Source organism: Olea europaea, chromosome 15 (assembly GCF_002742605.1).
Source record: "Olea europaea var. sylvestris chromosome 15, O_europaea_v1, whole genome shotgun sequence".
NCBI classification, from domain to species: Eukaryota; Viridiplantae; Streptophyta; class Magnoliopsida; order Lamiales; family Oleaceae; genus Olea; species Olea europaea.
This window is the reverse complement of record NC_036251.1, coordinates 16,417,660-16,430,521: the sequence shown is the minus strand read 5'-3', so window position 1 is coordinate 16,430,521 and position 12,862 is coordinate 16,417,660. Positions and strand designations below refer to the sequence as shown.

Here is a 12,862-nt window from a genome sequence, read left to right as displayed (position 1 = left end):
GAAAATGGTGAGACGGAAGATTCAGATCAAGGAGATTGATAACTTGATGGCACGCAGAGTGACCTTTTCAATGAGAAGCAGAAGGGTTTTGAAAAAGGCTCAAGAACTCTACTCTTTCTGATTCTGAGATTGCCCTAATTGTTTTTCTGCTACTGGTAAACTCATCCATTATTCTAGCTCAAGTTTCTCTAATTTCCTCTCTTCTCTCTCTTGAACACGCACATACAACATGCTACTGGGGTCGAAGCTTTGATGCTTTTGGCTACTGAGTTTCAATTCTTAGCTAGTTTTGTGTCAAAAACTAAAGATTTTAATGGGCTAAAACCACAGAAAACTTCTTTTGAGAAGCTAGGAATTAATTGGGTAGTAATGGAAATTATCAGGTAGAGAATTGTAGCTTGGATATGGATGCAAATAATCTACAAGTGTTATACAAAGAATCGAACAAGACTAGGGGTGAAGGGTACGTTGATATATATCAAATGTTTTTCTCCAGCGTGCTTCTGCAAACTAGCTTTTGGTGAAGGGGAGGCGGCAGGGCATGATGTATAGTTGAACAACAATAATCATGCAGAAAAATGTGAACACAGGGATGGAACAAAATAAAAAGTATTCTCGTAGCTCAGAGGTGTTTTCAACAAATCTTTTGATCATTAATAGTGGGCAAATGCTATTGAATATGTTCATTTTGAGAGTCAATGTGGGACTGTCGGCAGTATAAGTCATGAGTGCAATAGCACCCTTTGTGAGAGATGGCTTGGTTGTATTTTATTTTTTTTATTTTTTGTCTAAGGTTCATGCTATGTACCTTAAACATGTGAGATATTAGTTGTTTTCCTATCCAATATTGTCTTATCGAGAACATACTCCTTTCCCCATATCTTTAAGCTTTAAAATAATATAGTTTAAAATGGTACCATATCACGCCAATGTCTTAAGTTGAAGTCTTTAGCTGCCCACAATTAAGAAATTTGTGCATGACTTGCAGTTCGACATGAAAATACTGATTCCAGCTTGCACTAGAAAATCCATTGGCTTACTATTCAATCAGATATTATCTCTCACAGATATATTGGATTTTTCCATTGCTTAAACAAGACGTAGACCTATTGAAGTTTCAAACGTTAACATCTAACATCTATATATGGAATCAAAAATCTTTCTGCAAGTAGTTATCAACATCTACGAGGACACTTATTAATTTATGTTTTCTAACAGCTTAAATGGTTAACCAATATATATTCCACGTTCCAAAGTGACACTAGGAAAATATTTCACACTCGTAAATGCACAAGGTCCCTATAATTCTTAGCTGGCACTTGAAAGGGAAAAACTGAAAACTAATATATAGTTCTACTTGCTTCAGTTTTGAGATACTCTTTCTTTTTGGTATTACTAATAAAAGGTTGGGGATCAGTAGATGATGAGGGTGGTAAAGAGGTGTCAACCCTGTCAGAACATCCTGGTGTACAACAAATTCCTATAATTTCAACAGTCTCACGCAAACACATAAGTGCAGCTGCACGCATTTTAAATTAACCTTCTAGAATATAGTATGATTGAATATATTTGCTAAAGTAAAAAGAATCGTCATACTATTGAATTTCGTATTGATTACAAAACATGCATTAATTCGTACCTTTGAGTTGTGTATTTGATAGCAAACTCTCATTCTATTTATAGAAGTATTAGATTTTGATTTCATCTGCTCTTAGTTTAATTAGCTGAAATTTTTTTCCCGATGTATCATTCTGCAGCATGATGCAACTAATTGAATGGCATAGAAGGTAATCAGAGAATTCCAACAAATTAGGGCAACTTTTCTTCTGACTTAAGGTGAGACATACCATTTATAGACAATTCAACTTTAAATTGTTGTTCGTGATTATGCTTCATATACTGTAATTATAACAAGAAAATAAAGATAAATAAGACTTCAAAATCGAATTAATGCAGTCAATTTTAAACATTGCCGTATGAGTTTAAATATTGCACATAGATTGTTTCCAGCTTATTAATTGCAGATTTACGTTTCCTCCATGTGCCCAATTAAATCTATGATGCAAGTAGTCTGTTTACTTTAAGATTATATTGTTCAATTTTATTTTTTTAATTAACTAGTCCATTATCATTTTATTATGATTAGGAGTTTAATCGAAATAAGTAATTTTTCTTGAGTTTGTTTTGCATAAAAGGCTAGTTAGGAGTGTTGAATAAATTTGGTGTTATAATTGAATTGTATGGTGGTGGATTTTTTATATGAATAGAAAGTTCCAATTTTTTTTTCATTTATCCACCTAAATGATTAATTCGTATTCGAATTTTCATTTTTAATCCCATATTTGTTATTGTTTAAGCTTTCGCATGTGTTAGTTGATATCATAGTTAGTCTATGCTTCCAACAATGGATCGAGGAGGACAAGTTAAACGTCTTATTTTCATGGTTGATAATGGAAACCGTAGACATGAGCTAATACAAATTTGTCAATATCCTGAGGTCGTGACACAAAAAGGTGGCCAGATTGGTTATCCCTCCACAATAGATGGTGAGTGACCTTTATGCCGATAGGCGAGAGGCAGGAGGCAGTGACCATGGCGTGCATGTTATGGCTAAAAGAGACTGGTGCAATGATGGGTTTAGTTGAGAGCTTGACTGTAGATATGTTGCAAATGGAAAACTCAGAGATAGAGAGTGTTCCGGTAATTGGGGGGCTAACGTTGGTTATGAGATTGGCGAGCAACACCCGTGGGAACAACAATTCATATTGTTGTACTGATGTTAAGATGGAGTCAGACACAAATTCGTTGAGGAAGAATATGGATCAACTTACTGATTTTGAGAATCAATTCTCAATGTCAAGAGATGATCATCATGAAATTATGGAAGTTGGTAAAATTGGAACCACTATGATGTAAATGAAATAATTTTCACACTTAAATGGTCAGTTTCTAGTAGAAGGCCACATGGTTGAACTAGACATAGGATCAAATATACTTGGACCATTTGGACATCCCAAAATTTTGCAACGCAATAACTCTGAATGTTTCAGTGAATTTGTTGGGATACTGTGGGATAGAAGTGAAAAAAATTAATTAATTGCACAATTTTTTTCATGATCTTTAGAATCAAGATATATGGATAATATCTATGACATTGACATATTAGTTGAATAACCGTCTCTATAATGTGTTGGATGAGTGACTAAAGATTCGAGAGCGAGTCTTCTCCAACCCAAGTAGAATCATGTAGGTGGATCCCATTTAATGTAATATTTTATTGTTTAATTTTCTTCTCTTTAATTAATTAATTTCCTAATCCACTCTCAAACAATAAACATGTTGTCCACTCTCAACTAGCTTCCAATTGCCTAATTATTCTTCTTAATTGCTTTTATCATTTCTTTAATGTCTTTCTTTCATTGATTATCTCGAATGGCGTCATCGAAATCAATAACTGCAGGATTGGCAAATAGACAAAACAAAGTTAATTTCCCAAGATGTCGACATAACTCCTCCGTATCAAAATAAATCTCCCTAAGACTTCTAAAATGATGTGGTATTTTACTTGAAAATGATGAAGATGAACTTATATCTTGACCATAATTTCGAGGTGGAGTTGATGGTGATATTTGAGGCCGAATCACATCAACTTGTTCATCATCATCGAAAGGAAAAAAAAAATTATAGTATAATCTTGCTGATTTTGCCAATTCCAATGTCGTACTCAACATCTCTACTAGTGATCACCTACTTATTCATTGGGTTGTATAGCTTATTACATTTTGATCTTAAACACAGCCAACTAAGATATATTTCTCTCTTGCATCTAGTTTTATCCTTTCTTTCAGAGCACGAGATAAAGCAACGCTCTTGAAAATCCAAAAATATGATGTACTTGGCTGGAATCCACTCCATGCTTCTTTAGGTGTCATTTTGCACACTTAGATGGGACAGTGATTCAACAAATATAGAGCACACTGAGCAGCTTCAGCCTAGAACTTTTGCATGTTCTCAGTTTTCAAAATACTTCGAGTCATTTTCACGAGTCCTACTCTTCCTCTTTGCTATTAAAGAATGATAAATACCATGATCTTTACATATATTCTTGAATGTGTTTCTAATATATTCACTACCATGATCCGATATGAGGTTTTCATTTTGTGACACTTAAACTTTTCACCATCGCCCTGAAATTCTTGAAAGCCTCAAATGCATCAATCTTTTCTCTAAGAAAATACACTGGTGTTTTGTAAGAGAAGTCCTCAATAAATAGCATGAAGTAATTACCTTTACCAAAAGATGCGGGCTGGATTGTTCCCCAGAGATCTGTATGCACTAATTCAAGTAGTCATGATGCTCGAAAACTTGCTTCTTTCGTGAATGCCTTTCTTGCTTTTCATAGAGACAAGAAATTTATTTGGATGATGAATATGTGGTAGACCCTTAACCATATTTCTCATCGTCAGGAGGTTTAGACCATTAAAATTTAGATGATCAAGCCTCAAATGCCATAAACATGTTGAATCTTTAGCACATGCCTTCAAGCACTCCACTTCTTCACTTCGAATATTCAACAAGAAAATTCAATTTTGTCATTGAAAATCTAGAAATCATGTTTTCATTGCAATCTTTCATCATCATTTATTGATTCTTCATTGGGATGTCATATTATTTATCCAAAAATTGTCCCGAACTCCAAATATTTGGAAGGAACATAGTAAACATTGGAAATGTATTGATGTTCTTCGTTCTTCATTAGGTTGAGAATTTTAGCTTTATCCTTGACTTGAACCTTTGAATCATCTCCAAATGTAACATAACCATTTAGTTCTTTAAGTTCTATGAATATTGATTTGTCTCCGCTCATATGATTGTTGCTTGCTTTTTGTACATTGTACACAAAGTATTAAGTTTTTTATTTTTTGTTTTTTTGCCTTCTCCTTTTTTTAACATTGTTAAGGGCTGCTCCTCCACATTGTTACTATGCGCATCCATGCGAAATGACCAAGTATGTGATAATTATAGCATTCAATTTGACATTTATCATATCCCCACCATCGTTTTTTCTTCCTCTTCTTTGAGAATTATGTCTTCGTCCTCTTGAATTCTATAAGTATTGATAATTCCCTTAATTTTTGAATGAACGTTGGAAATTTCGGTCTCCTCTTTTATGTCCTCTTCCGTATCCTCTACCTCTTTGGTTCATATTGTACTTGTCTTTATTGTCTTTCAAAGAAAGATTTGTATCGCTTGTTCTTTCTTCTTTTTCAACTTCTCCTTGTGAGCATACTCATGACTTTATCAATGGTTATTTCTTCCAAGTATTTGGATTCTTCAATTGCCACTACCATAAAATTGAATTTTTTTATGTGAAGATTTAGGAGCTTTTTTGGTTTCTTGAAGATTACTTCATCATACCTATTCATCTTATTGATAACCATCAATATTTGCGAAGAGTAATCTAAAATTTATTCAGATTCCTTCATGGATAGAACTCCATATTTTCCTCTAAAAGTTGAAGATGAAATTTTTTTGACTTTGTTTGCACCTTCATATATATTTTGAAGAATACCACATGCTTGCTTTGAAGAGGTACTATTTGACAAATTTTGAAAAATTGTATCATCAAAATCTCGATGAATCGTACTAAGAGCATTTTTTATCCTCCTCTTAGTTGCTTGTTGCAAATCTCTTTGTGCTTTAAACATGCCTTCTTCATTTTGAGGTGCGGAACCTCTATGTGACAAGTCCCACAAATCTTGACTTTCAAGATATGCCTTCATTCAAATATTCCGCGTACTACATTGTCATTAGTGCACAAGGAATGAAAAAGAATTATTGTTTGTCATTTCTTCTTTTCACACTCTTACAACCTCGCTTTAAAGCTATTTTTGTTGAAAAATTGGAGATGGAACAATAACTTCTAGAAGAGAAGAAAATATTATTCAAGAGAACAGTCAACTTTATTTCCGTAACACACCAAAAATGACTCATGCAACAACTTTGGACGAGAAGATAATATTTAAGAGACTACTCAACTTTTATAGGCTTCACAAAGAACGAATTTAATCTAATATATGTACTAGTTATCGAGCCCTTATTTGATCCTATTATTCAATAATTCATTTTTTCTCATATTCAGTTCAACCATACATTTTATGGATAAAATAATTTGTATGTAAACAAATTTTTTCTTAATTTTTTAACTACACGTTCTCCAAAAAAAATCACTATTATAAAATTCATTTCAACATAAAAATGGGACTCAAACAAGGGCTAAATGTGAACTAACAGTTAAAAAAATTTGTGTATCTTCCAAGTACATGACTAAACTAATTTATTAAAGTACGCATGCATTATCCCAAAGACGTGAATAAACTTAACTAAGTAAATGATGAACTTGACTAAATAAATGAACTTTGTATTTAAACAATATAATGTCAATAACATGATAATATTTCAAGTACTGAAAATTATTATGTCATGTGTGATATTCGAATAACCCTATTTGCATTTTCCTCTCAGGAAGATGTAGCTATGGCATGCTCAACAAGATGTACGTGGACAAGACTCGTGAGTTAAGGTAAAATATGGCTGTAAATTAATGATTTCTTGTAATGCATATTTGAGTTCATTGCACAGTTGAGACACAATTGTAATTGTGGCGGCTTAAGGGAGAAGAGCTCCAAGTACTTGACATGGATAAGTTAATCAAACTAGAGATAAAAATACAAGGAGGACTAAACCATGCAGTGCAAACAACGGTATTATTACATACAATTTTGTGTTTTATAGTGTTGCCTATTCTATTTTTTGTGCAAACATCTGTCTTCCCTTCGGAAAGAATGACAAGTTTTTTAAAGAGATCAATTTGCTCGTGAAAAAAGCAAGACCTCGAACTTTATCCTTTGATGAAAAAAATATTCTTGCTGCTACTTTTTAAGAGAGAAATCCAGTAAAAAGATAAAATCTACAACTAGGGGCTTGGTTAATTAGTTGATTTTTCTGATATGCAGGAATCTAAACTAATGGAAGAAAATGCCAAGTTGAAACAGCGAGCAGAAGTGAGAATTGATATTTTATTTTCAAAATTTATATAATTTCTCTTACTGCATGCACTGGAATTTAGTAGCAATTTTTTCGTGTTCTCAAGTCACTGAGCGAACTGTTTATGCAGAAATCTGAGGGTACTGGAAAGGGTATTGAGCAAAGCAATCCATCACAGTGTATCAACAATTCTCATGAATTTGATACTTCCCTCAGGCTGGGGGTATGCTATGTTCTTTAGATTCTTTTAACCTACAAATTTACACAAAAAAGTATTGTCGTAGTAGAGTGTAGTCTCAGATCTGTTTGACTCTGCTGATTTTAATTTTGGCAGCTTAACTTCCTCCGACTGAAGATGATGCCAGGATACTAGAATTATTATCTATTTTTCTTAGTAGGATATTATTGCAAATTATTGTGTGAGTTGTGTATTAGGCGCCAATGTTTTAGCTTCTGAATATTAATATTAATCCTTTGTTTTTGCATTTGCTTTTGCCATATACTTCTGCTAAAGCATGCTATTCAAATCATACGTATTCGAGGAAATTATATGAGGTACATAAAAGTGAAATTTTTATTGACAAACATGAAAATGGAAGAGCAAATTAAATATTTTTTGGTTCTAATTTTCGAACAGGGGCGAACTCAAATATGGTCAGTTGGGTTATTTAGGAAAAAAATGTTAAATACATTTTTTATATTGTCAATTGAGGACTGGTTTTTTGGATAAAAATGTCATTTTATTATTTTGACATTTATAATATTTTTCATTATATATTTCATCAATTTCACGGTTACAAGCAACTGCCAATGTATCTAGATTTTTATACCTCTGCGATCAACTAAAGAACTTGGTACATGCATGTTTAGGCTTTATTTATATCCATTATTCTTGGATTGAATTCTATACTATTTTATTTAAGATTACAATCTAGTTGAATCAAATAAGTTATAACGTCGTTGAAATAATTAATAAGCTCAAATTAATTGTACAATTTAAAGTGATTTAACATGTACAACCAACATATTAATTGAAGTATAAGCCCCTGTTTGAGCTATGTTATAGGGAAAAAATGCGTTCTTCATATCAAATTCATGGGAAATGTGTAGTTAAAAAATAGGGAAAAGTTTTAGATTTACGTGTAATATTATTTTATTGAAGAATGTGGTTGAAATGATGTCAAATAACTATTGAAAAATGTATTTTTTTGAAAATAATGTGGTTTAAACAAGCCCTAAGAGTATTTTCAATAGTGATATAAAATAGAGATTTAGATCTTTGAATTGGTCGAAAATCTATCCAATGGAGATATGCAAAGAAGATGCAAATTTCATTTTACGGTGTGGGTGTGTGTGTGTATATCCACCGAAATATAAATGATGATGCAAAAACTGTTTTGAATGTATTAATTTACATTCAATTTTACACCATCATTGAAGATGTTCTAAAATATTGATCTTTCTCATTAAGAATAGTGCTATATGTATATCAACCATGACAATTTATTTGACATTCCTCGAGTTAATTGCCTATTTAGTCATTGAACTTTACACTAGGTTTATATCAGGTTACTGAACTTCAAAAATCGCCTACTTCATCACTAAACTTTCATTTTGTCGCCTAATTCATCACTAAACTTTTATTTTGTAATATCGTTAGTCACTGAGCTCAAATTCCGTTAATTTTTTAACGGAGGGTTGACGTGGCCCAAAACTTACTTAAAAAAAAACTGAAAACATATCGTAGCAGCTGAAGAGTGAAGACGTCTCCACCTCCCTCCAATAAAAAAGAAAAAGAAAAGATATCTCCATCTCCATCCTCAAAATCAACTACCATCAGTCATCGTCAACCATATCGCTAACGCCCATAGCCACCACCAATTGACAGAAAATTCGTAAACTCAACAGAAAAAGGGGGCCAAATTTACGTCAAACGGCTGAAAAATTGGCAGATTTTGATTTACAAAATTGGAGCAAGTAATGGATTAATTGATTCAATTGAGGAGTTACCCAAGGTCGTATTAACCTGTTGAAAGTTCTACTGGGTCCAATTTGTTGCAATGACATCATTTTGCCTGTCAATTGGAGGAGAATTCACCTCGGGTGCGTGCGTGTGGGGGCTAAAATTCGAGACTGAAAAATTTGAATTGATACACTATTTGATGATATGAAACCATGGTTGGATGCGCCTTGGAGTGTAGAAGAGACCGGTATGTGTTGGCCGTGATGGGTGTGACTGGAAGTGTGGTTGCTGCCAAGTTTTTTAGCCGGAACGATAAGGAGTTTTGTAGCTACCGAGGTTCTTTGGGGCGGTTTGAGGTTGGGATGTTGGTCGGGATTTGTTGGGTGGGTGAGGCAGATACTAGTGGCGATGATACTTGGCGGCCTAGGTGGTGGGATGGTGGTTTTTTGGACGTGGAAGCCGGCGGTGGGTGGCAGTGAAGGTAGTTTGGAATTCTCAATTCGTTTGATGTGTTTTCAAGTTTTTTTTTTCTTAAGTGAGTTTTGGGCCACATCAGCACGCGACATCAATACTCCATTAAAAAAATTAACAGAATTTGAGCTCGGTGACTAACGAGATTACAAAATGAAAGTTTAGTGATGAAGTAGGTGATTTTTTAAGTTCAGTGACCTGATGGAAACCTGGTGTAAAGTTTAGTGACTAAATAGGCAATTCACTCGACATTCCTCCTTTGTGTAGGAAATTCGTGTGATGATGTGATGGATGATTTTAAAATCAAGAATGTAGATTTTGCCACGAGGAAGAGTGTAAAAAATAGTGCAAAATAAAGTGTAAGTATAGCAAGGTTGCCTCATTAATTGGCAGAATTGTACCTATCCAATGTTGTGGCTAGGTCTAAGGTTCAACAAAACCAACGTCACATTAACGTAATTTCAGTAACTCTCTCTCCTCCCCCCCTCAATACCCCACCCCCGGGGCTGGGGAATATGTGCAATTTTCAAACAAACTTTATTGGTCTTTCTCTGCCACTTTTATAATGTGCAATTCTTCTGACTTCCTCTTTCTTTTCTATATATATAGATATTCTATCTCTCCCTCTCTCTTGGCTGTGATTTCCATTTTATTGGTCGTGGTTTCAGATTCTGTGTTGTACTTGAAAATATACTTCGCTCCTTTTTTCCTTATTTTTATCAAAGACCAATGTTATTTCTTATCCCTCGATCTCTGTTTATTTCTTTTGATACTGACAAAATGTACGTATAATATTTTATTCGCCTTGAGTGTACTGTGAAAATGGTGAGACGAGATTCAGATCAAGAAGATTGATAACTTGATGGCACGCCAAGTGACCTTTTCAAAGAGAAGATGGGTTTTTAAGAATGCTCAAGATTTCTCTATGCTCTGTAATGCTGAGATTTCCGTAATTGCTTTTTCTGCCACTGAAAAACTCTTCCATTATTCTAGTTAAAGGTTCTCTAATTTCCTCTCTTATCTCTCTTGAACACACAAACAACATACTCCTGTGGTATACGCTTTGATGCTTTTGGTATAATACATTAATTTAAGAAAAAAAAAGTCAAGTCAAAGATGCCAAGCTTTAAAAAAATAAAAATAAAAAAAAAATAAAAAAAAATTCCAAAACGGTGAGGCGATGAATTAGATTATATATCAATCCAATTCACATTTAAACAAATCAAATCCCATTCCATATTCAATACACAGAGAAACGAGAACAGTGAGAAAGAAAGATAAAGAAAGAAGGAAAAAAAAAAAAAAAAAAAAAAAGAGGAAGAAAAAAGAAAAAGGGAAAAAAAAAAAAAAAAAAAAAAAAAAAAAAAAAAAAAAAAAAAAGAAAGAGGAAGAAGAAAGGAAAAAAAAAATAGAATTTTTTTGCCAACATATTAGAAAATAAGTTCTTCTACTATTAGGCTTGAATTCTTCAAAATTAAAGGTATGTAAAAAGTTACTTGTTGTCAAGTTATGTTTCACTACTATATAAAAAGGGCAATGTGTTGCTACTGTAGAAAGAACAGTTGATTCTTCCATTTCTACACACTATAGTAACTTTTTTTTCCTGGAGCAAAAACGACGCCGTCTGCTCTTTCAGTAGCAATTTTTTTATTTTTTTACTTCTCTGGAGCCAAGACGAGGCCGTCTGTAGACCAACAAAAAAAAAAAGAAAAAAAATATATATATATATACAGTGATGTATCCACTTTAGGTAGATTTTTCTTTCTTCTTCTCCATTTTCACACGCTATTCCTTTTTCTCTTTGAGTTTCATTGGTTCCTTTCTTTTCTCCATGTATGTATACTATTTCTGTTTTTATTATATTTGGGATATCTGTATTTTGTACTTCAATCATTGCGCTTATATTGTATTTATTCTCTTTGTTTGTTCGATCGTTGATGTATGTTCTTTTGGCCTTATTTTAGTTTGCAGGTAGTAGTGGAGAATGTTTTCAACTTCTTTTTAGTTCGTGGTAGCAATAATATCTAGAGGTTTTTCCTGCGATGATTAATGAGGGGGAAATCTACTTTCATATGATTTGATTTTTCATTTTTCTTGTATAGTGTTGAACTTCGATATTGATGTTGATTTGTTGTACACAAACTCTGGAGTAAACTGGTAAATAAAAGAGTAAATAGAATTGGGCGTGGAAATAACAAAATAGAAATACATGAAAATAAAACATTTTCCATGTATACAAATTCATTTAGAAGAAAGTAAAAAGGTCTCATAGACGTGTCAAACTTCCACCAACGTGGCCTTTTTTGTAGACGATGAACGTTGGGGGTTCACTGTTCAAAAGTTCGAAAACACACGTATCGCCCATTTGTAGTTCTTTTTCTCTAAAAAAATCTGACCAGCCTATAGTCATACGTCTTATTAGACCATTTGGTCGCAAATTTGTGGCGAGCTCCCAGTCGTGATGTAAAAAATCATGGATTTGAGCACTTCACAGACCTCTTGGTAGGTGATATCTAGAGAACTGTCTTAGTATATCCTGGAAAACCATGAATGAATAAATAATTGATCTTTGAATCAAATTTATGTGGAAGAGATGAATGTAGAATGAAATATTAAAGATGACACCTACAATTTCCCAATGCCTGTTGTGATGAGGTGTTAGTGTTATTTCAAATGCAGGGTTTTCTGTATGTGAAGCGTTGTATTCTTCGGAAACATCAGAGTCATATGTGACCTCTAATCCAGAGTGGTCAAATATGGTCATATTGAATGTGGAGTTTTCGTTATATCCAAATACCAAAATATGAGCATCCTGTAAGTTATGATGGTCAAAAAATTGTTCCCATCCATCGACAAAATATATTCTTCCATTATCTCTTTCCAATCGTATTGTGACAATTATATCATCATATGCAGTTACTCGTACTGTGTCACCAAGTTGGTGTCTCCAATCGTTGACAAAGGATCTGGGAAGCATCTATACATATACATTAAAAAGTATAAGAGAAATATTAAGAATGTATCCATTCAAATGTGAGGGGAGAAACTCTTGTGTGACTAACCAGATGGGTATTATGGTTTTGTGGAGGAGTAATGATTTTGAAAAAACGATGTGGCACCTCCATTCTGTCTCAATATAGTACAATGAAAATTTTGTTAGAATAACTCTATTATTTACGTTGTGGAGGCCCTAATATATATTTTAAGGTAAATTTTGCAGTATATGCGAGTTAGAAAGTTTGTTAATGAAAGTTCCATGTCTGTAAGATAAACTTTGTATGTGATCTAAAAAAAAATATATTCTATATATCGTTGTAGAACAATATCATGATGTTTGGTAATAAATTCATGATTTGTGTTCGATGTTTAATAGAAGAATTG

General features: G+C 33.2%; 1 protein-coding gene across 1 annotated transcript; it reads right to left on the bottom strand.

Annotated features, from left to right (window-relative positions):
* Positions 1–11,969: 11,969 nt before the first annotated feature.
* Positions 11,970–12,606, bottom strand: LOC111411298 (B3 domain-containing protein At3g18960-like). The gene is made up of 3 exons (XM_023041841.1): positions 12,544–12,606; positions 12,111–12,458; positions 11,970–12,017 (listed from the first exon to the last, which is right to left on the bottom strand). Exons 1-3 carry the CDS (start codon positions 12,604–12,606, stop codon positions 11,970–11,972), a joined length of 459 nt encoding a protein of 152 aa, XP_022897609.1.
* Between the last annotated feature and the right edge of the window lie 256 nt (positions 12,607–12,862).